The 6,894-nt window shown below is 44.3% G+C and overlaps 1 protein-coding gene across 1 annotated transcript in view; it reads right to left on the bottom strand.

Moving 5' to 3' along the window:
• LRP1B (LDL receptor related protein 1B) overlaps nt 1–6,894 on the bottom strand; it is a 1,026,358-nt gene that overhangs the window by 602,813 nt on the left and 416,651 nt on the right. The window contains exon 11 of the mRNA XM_018554232.1: nt 3,997–4,233. Coding sequence (XP_018409734.1) covers nt 3,997–4,233 — 237 coding nt within the window. The remainder of the gene's footprint in view (nt 1–3,996; nt 4,234–6,894) is intronic.

The following is a 6,894-nucleotide window of genomic DNA, read 5'->3' as shown; positions in this document are numbered from 1 at the left end:
GGGGGGTGTCAAATTTTGATGTCTGGTGGTGCACGTTGGGGGGGATGCCTTGGGGGGTTGCCAGTACTGAATGTTCAGATGGGCAGAGGGGCTGGTATACCAACCAGAACGTCCTGCTCTGCTCCTGGAAACCAGTAACATCATTGGATTCTAAATGCTGGGTGGTACGCCGATTAGAGCACCCTGCTCTGCTCCTGGCAACCAGTGATGTCACTGGTTGCCAGGAGGTGGGCAGTATGCCAGCCAGAGTGCCACAAGTTTCTAAGTGCTGTTAGCTCTTAGGAACCTTGTATCTTCTGACTGGAAAGGGGGCAGCAGGCACACATTGTGTAGCAGATTGGCCATGCCCTTCCACGTGACCCAAAGAAGAAGCCTCCTGAGGCAACAGTGTGAACCATGTGACCCAAAGAGATGCAACATGTCATTAAAGGAATGGCTCTGGGGTTACTGGAGGAGGAGTAAGGTGAACCTCTGACTGAGAAGGGTCTCAGGGATGCTGCAGTCTCAGAGACCGGGGGTGGGGGCACAGAAATACTCTTGGACCTACAGCCTTGTAAGGAGGATGTATTCTTCCATCTGTAGATCTTACACAAGAACTGTAAGACGGTTCACCTCCCGGTGACAGTCATGTTTACATTTGAGATTGCCATTGGGATTCTTACTTTGTACGAGGAAAGTTGAGATGTTTCCTTTCTTGTGACAGCTGAATAACATCTTCAGACTGGTGTTTGAATCAGAGACTGAGAGTGCAAAGAGTATGAGTCTTTCTGAGGACTTTTGTAGATCTGTACTGGGTTGAAGATATTTGTGACAGTATTATAACATCAAAGCTAGAGAATACCTTTGTGTTCTTGGGATTGCCTGGCAGGTGCAGAGTGAGGATTGCTCGATGCAATTTTTTTTTGTTTATTTTATATTAAAGTTGACCATGCACTACAAACAAGGTAGGGTTAATTAGTGAGGACCCTTCCTTGCTAAAATGTTGAACTAATGTGGAAAAAACACTGTGTGTGTTTGGGGGAATTAGTTAACCTCTGGCCACAGCCAATCCTTTACACAGTTGTTAATGCCATGGGCTGATATTCGGGGCTCTGATCACGTGATTACTTTGATTGGCTGTCAAAGTGATCAAATGATCGGAAGCTCATCAGATCCCAACCATAAACAATGACTGGGAGTTGTTGGTGACAGCTCAGTCACATTGCTGGGGTGATGAATGAGCTCACTCCCAGCACAAAACAGCACAACAATCTGTATATGCCTATATGTGCCAGCACATAATTTATGTCCATTGCCATGCTGCCATATATATTCATACCGCTGGTGGTGGGAAGGGGTTAATATACTTACTTTTCCCTTGGCTTCCATAGTGCAAAGGGTGACGTCTAAAGGTATGCCTAGCATAATTGCTACCTGAGACTGGTGGTCATGTTACAGAGGGAAAGGGGACGCCCCAACCAGCTCAATTATGTCATTGGCTGCCAGGAGCTGGGCTGAATGCTGGCCAGAGCATACCAGGTTGCTAAGAGCTTGGAGGGGAGATGTGTATGGGACTTACACATCTACCTGTGTGGCTCTTAGTAAACTGGGATGCTCTGGCCAGAGAGGGGGCAGCAGGCTCTGCCTGCTGCCCCACATGACCAAAAGAGATGCCACCTGAGCCAATAGCCTCAGGCTAACCTCATTAAAGGAACAGCCCCGGTGGTGTCAATGTCCTTTCAAAGAGATCCTGGGAAATGGTGAGTAGCCCAAACCTCACAAAATGGTGCTCTGGAACAGACAAACGCCTTCTTGTTGACTGGTAAGAAAAGTATAGCAATTAACCTTTTGCCGACCTTACTATTTTGGTGCAAGGTCTCGTTTAAGGGAGCTGTAGAACAGGTAATGATAGCACCGATGTCTCATAGCCTTCGGCCTGAGACTAATAAGAATCCGCTATGTTATTTCACTTGCCAGCAAATACAGAAAATTAAAACATACACTTTGGGTTGAGCTTGACCTTTACCAAGACATTCGCTCCTAGTTCCGTTGTTGGCTTTGAAAAAGTTGCAATTGAAATAGGTGCCTTTGTGAAGATTTAATGAATGTGCAAAAGTTAGAAGTGTTTAGTATTATAATCAGCATCAAAGCAAATTTTTAGTTGGTAAACAAGCAGAATGTAATTACCGCAGCTCTAAAGTGACGAGAATAGCTGGCACTGATTCAGAGTGCATCAGTAGGACAAGGATTCACTTCTCCTGCACAGTGATCAAATAATAGAATCTACAACTGACTCCATGTGTACAAATGGCATTGACCACCTACAGCTCACAAAGCCTGCCAGGGATGTGAATGGGGGTGGACTCCAAAGACTTAAAGTATATCCAAATCCAAAAAAACATATTTAATATAGTGCAGCTTACAAGTCCTTAGGTGAAGTGGCTGCATTCGTTTTTAAGGGTTTTTTTCCCCCTTAATTTTCACCTGGTGATTCTGAAGATAACACATGTCCTGTCTGGTCATGTCTACAGTCATTATGAGGAATTTAAAGGAGAACTATGAGGTGAGTGAAAATCACTCAACCTCATAGTTCGAGCCAACGTGTGACAATGAAACTGTCACACGCCGGCTCAATAGATTGGGAAGTTAGCGAACACCTACCGTCAATCGCTCACTTCTCGATCATCTTGCTGCAGAGAGTGATGACTGTCAGTCAGGGCTCTCTGCAGGGATTCCCCCCTCCCCTCTCCGATCCTCCAGGAGGAACGGACAGGGGAGGGGGCGGGTAAAGCTGGCTCTGCCTCTAGATAGGCAGAGCCAGCTGTGACTCACGCAGCTGGGTGGATCTCAACAGCATTGTCGGGATCTGTCCCGGCTGCGGCGGTCTCAGCATATCGTGAGCTGTAGCTTGCTATATACTGAGCTATGGGTCACGGGAGGAGGTTAGTATATGTCCTCCCGTGACCCTTAAGAGAACTATGGGGAAAAACACTTACCCCATGGTTCTCTTTTAAGAATGGAGCAGACAGAATCAAGCTGTGCATGGCAACCAATCAACTTCTAGCTTAAATATTAAAAGGTTAATGGAACAGGCTGAAGATAGACGCTGATTAGTTACTATGCACAGCTGCTCCAGATTCTGTCTGCTCCAGTTTTTGTAAATTCCCACCATTGCATATATGCAGGGCAGTCCCTTGAATGAGGCAGCCTGAGACTCTCTCCCTGGGTAGAAAAAAAGTAGTCTTGCAGTAGGGCTACCCCTCCACTGCAAGGGTTAAGTGCTAATTTTCTCAAGGGGACACAATTAAAGCTGTATTACTTACCTGATGCTCAGCCCTGTGGTGCTCCAGCTGTGGAATGTCCCTCGGCATCCTCACATCTAATGCAAGTCAATGGAGTGCACTTGTAATCCATTGCTAGTGAAACCCATTGTTAAATTCCCGTAGCCCTATAACAGAAGGTCCGTACCTCCATAGTGACCTGGGGCTGGGATAATGGAGCCGATGCACCCGGGAAAAACCCTGATCACAGGTGCAATACTCTGCAGGCTTACATTCATTAAATTATTATTGCAAAAGGTGGACTATGCCTTTAAAGCACCTAGTATATATCCAACCAAAACCTTCTTTTAGTTTTGGATAGAGTGGGGAAGGATTAGAACCGCTGTCAGATTTTTACTGGTACTCAGGGCTCTGTGAGAGATTTATACTGCATAAGGCCTGCTGATGTCAGCGGTCCTTAGACTGCCGGGGGCCAGGGGAGAAGAGACGGTGGGGATCAATCTAGCAGCCGAACAGGACTGACGATCAGGTGAGTAGATTTGCTTTACTTGCGCTCTCTAGACAAAATGAACACCTAACCCTTGCATTGCCGGGGTAGCCCCACTGCAAGGTTACGTTTTTCGTTTTCCCGGAGTTCTTTTTTTAGGAATCCCAGCTCTAACCCACAAGTGGCTGCATACAATGAAAGCGAAGCTTAGCACAAGCAGCATTGGTCAGCTTGTGACTGGCTACTTACCCTCTTTTAGAATAGTTTCCCTCCCAGTCCCATCAATCTTTTGTCGGCCAATGAGGAAGCTGGTGGTGTCGGCGAAGTAAATGTAACTGGACTCCGCGTGGTAATCCAAGGCTCGAGGGTTCACCAGGTTTTCAATAGGAAGCATATATTCATCCGAAACTTTGGTGTTTAGATCCATCCCCCGAATTATTCCTGGCCTCCCTTTCCCATAGAACAGGAACAATTCAGTTTTTGGTTCTGCAAAGAAAAATGACAAGTTATAAAGCTGAACTAAGGGGTCAATAGAAGCAAAGTTGTTAAAATAAAATATTTAGGTCCCATTAACACTTGTGTTGGGTTAATACACATGTGTTAGGGCAGCACATTGATTTTGAATATGCTAGCAGCATACCTCAACACATGGAGATTGTGCCAATCCAGGCATTGTAAAGTGCTACAACACAAGTGCATTGTGCTCCCCTGTCTATAAAGATTCTCATTCATCCAGGTCATGGTGTATCTGTAAAAAATAAATCAATGCAACTGGAATTGCTGTATTTTTATTGAAGACATTTCGCTGGTCATCCGATCAGCTTTCTCAATTCTGAATTGAGAAAGCTGGTTGGATCACCAATACAAGTTCTTCAAGAAAAATACAGCAAGCCCAGTTGCCTTGATTTATTTTTCACAGATATTGTGCTCCCCTGCCTTGGAGGGTTTGGGGTGCAATTCAAAGTGAAAGTTTAACATAATGCTGCACATTGCGGTAATACTTGGTAAGTGCGCGCACACACACACGCACACGCACACACACACGCACACACGCACACACACACACACACACGCACACACACACACACACACATACACACACCATACAACATAACAGTCTTACTGGGCCCCTTAATGAGTCAACAGTTTTACTTCTAGACTTGCTATGAGGGGGCATAATAGTTAATTCCTGAACCCCCTAACTATGTATTGCAGGGGTAATCAACCTTGGCACTCCAGCTGTGTTGAAACTACACATCTCTTCATGCCTCTGCCTTTAGGAAGCATGCCTGTGGCTGTCAGAGTTATGCAATGACTCATGGGACTTGTAGTTATATAAGGCTCAATTGACACATGAGCGTTTTCCGTGCTATTGCGCCGTGCGAATACATGCGTAACCGCGCTAAACATAAAAACAATGCATTGCAATGTGTATTGTTAAGACTGTTGCGGGGCGGGTTCCGCAGACTGTTTACGGACAGATTTTGCTTGTTATGGCTACAGTACTAGCCGCAAACGTGCAAAATCTGCATGTGTTTTATTGTTTGGGTGGTTTCATTCCACGTGGAAAAGGCTATCACTATGTGTGAATGAAGCCTAACAGCTGGACTGCCAAGGTTGGCTAACCCTGACCTATTGCATTCAAATACACTGTATATCATGTCAAAGTATTTTTTTTAAACTTTGGGTAAAAGAACAAATTTGGTTCAGTTCGGATATTTTGGCATTTGGGTCCGAAATTCAATCCATTTTGGGTTCAGACAAAATACGAATTTCGTTAGTTGCGGATGAGTTTACGAATATTCGCTGCGAATAGCACAGAAAACCATATACAGATATTAATACTAAAGCTGAATCTCCTAGACCCGAATGGCATTCGGGATCCTAATTTCCAAAATGCATTGGGGACCTCCCGAATGCCATTTGGGTCTGGGAGCCTCAGCTTTAGTAATATATGTATATGGCTCCCAGACCCAAATGGCATTCGGGTCCCAAATTTTTGAATTGCATTCAGGAGCTCCCGAATGCCATTTGGGTCTGGGAGCCATATACATATATTACTAAAGCTGAGGCTCCAAGCCCGAATTGCATTAGAGATCCGAATTTTCCGATTTTTGAATTGCATTCAGGAGCTCCTGAATGCCATTCAGATCTGGGAGACTCAGCTTTAGCAATATTTTTATATGGCTCCCAGACCCAAATAGCATTCAGGAGCTCCCAAATGCGTTTCGGAAATTTGGATCCCGAATGCCATTCAGGTCTAGGAGCGTCAGCTTTAGTATTATATGTATATACTGTACATGACACCCATGTTGCCATAATGAAAATTTGTGTTCAGACCCATTCGGATGCATTAAACCGAAAAACTAATTGGCCAGAAAAGTCTGATTCAGTTTCGTTTTTTGAACGAAATTCGGGCGGGATCAGAAATTCGGATTCGGACACATTCAGATGCATTGGTATTCGGAAATTCTGATGTGTTCGAATGTCCGAATTTCAGAAAACTTGTCAGAATTTTGATTCGGAATGAAATGAATCGCACATGTCTAATCTGTACTACACTGTAGATACAGGCGGCATATAGGGTAGGGTCGGCCCTGGCGGCAACTGTAACTCCACCAAAGCGGCAGGGCCGGAAGAGCTGAAAGCTGCCCTAAACATTGTTATTTGTATTTTTTGTTTTCACATAAATAACAAGCTGAGTTTCTCACTAAACCCATTCATTTATATCACTCAGGAAATGTTTATTATAGGAACAACACTTGATATCCTCAGTTCAACTAAAGATCACTAAAAAACAACAATTAATCATCTTCCCCTCCCAACGTGTCCACCCGCCAAAACCATGACGGATCATATATGGTAACTTTGTATCAAGTGTAAAATTGATAATATTGTATTGCAGGCGTTTTAATTTAACAACTCATTAGATTTCAACTTTGATGTCATTTGTGATTAAACACGGCATTCATTAAGCATCTGGATGTGATGCAGGAAAACAAACATTTGCTCACACAGGGCTTGGCGAACAAATTGCCTGGGAGCTAAGTGGCGTAAAAAATTGGGATTTGAACTGTTTGGGATATATTGAGTGCTTGATTTTTTGAATACTTGTTGTCTCCCTTCCTTTTTAGACCCTTTTTTAGT

Source organism: Nanorana parkeri, unplaced genomic scaffold (genome assembly GCF_000935625.1).
Source record: "Nanorana parkeri isolate BGI_ZX_2015 unplaced genomic scaffold, ASM93562v1 scaffold148, whole genome shotgun sequence".
Lineage (NCBI taxonomy): Eukaryota > Metazoa > Chordata > Amphibia > Anura > Dicroglossidae > Nanorana > Nanorana parkeri.
This window is presented reverse-complemented; position numbering and strand designations above follow the sequence as displayed.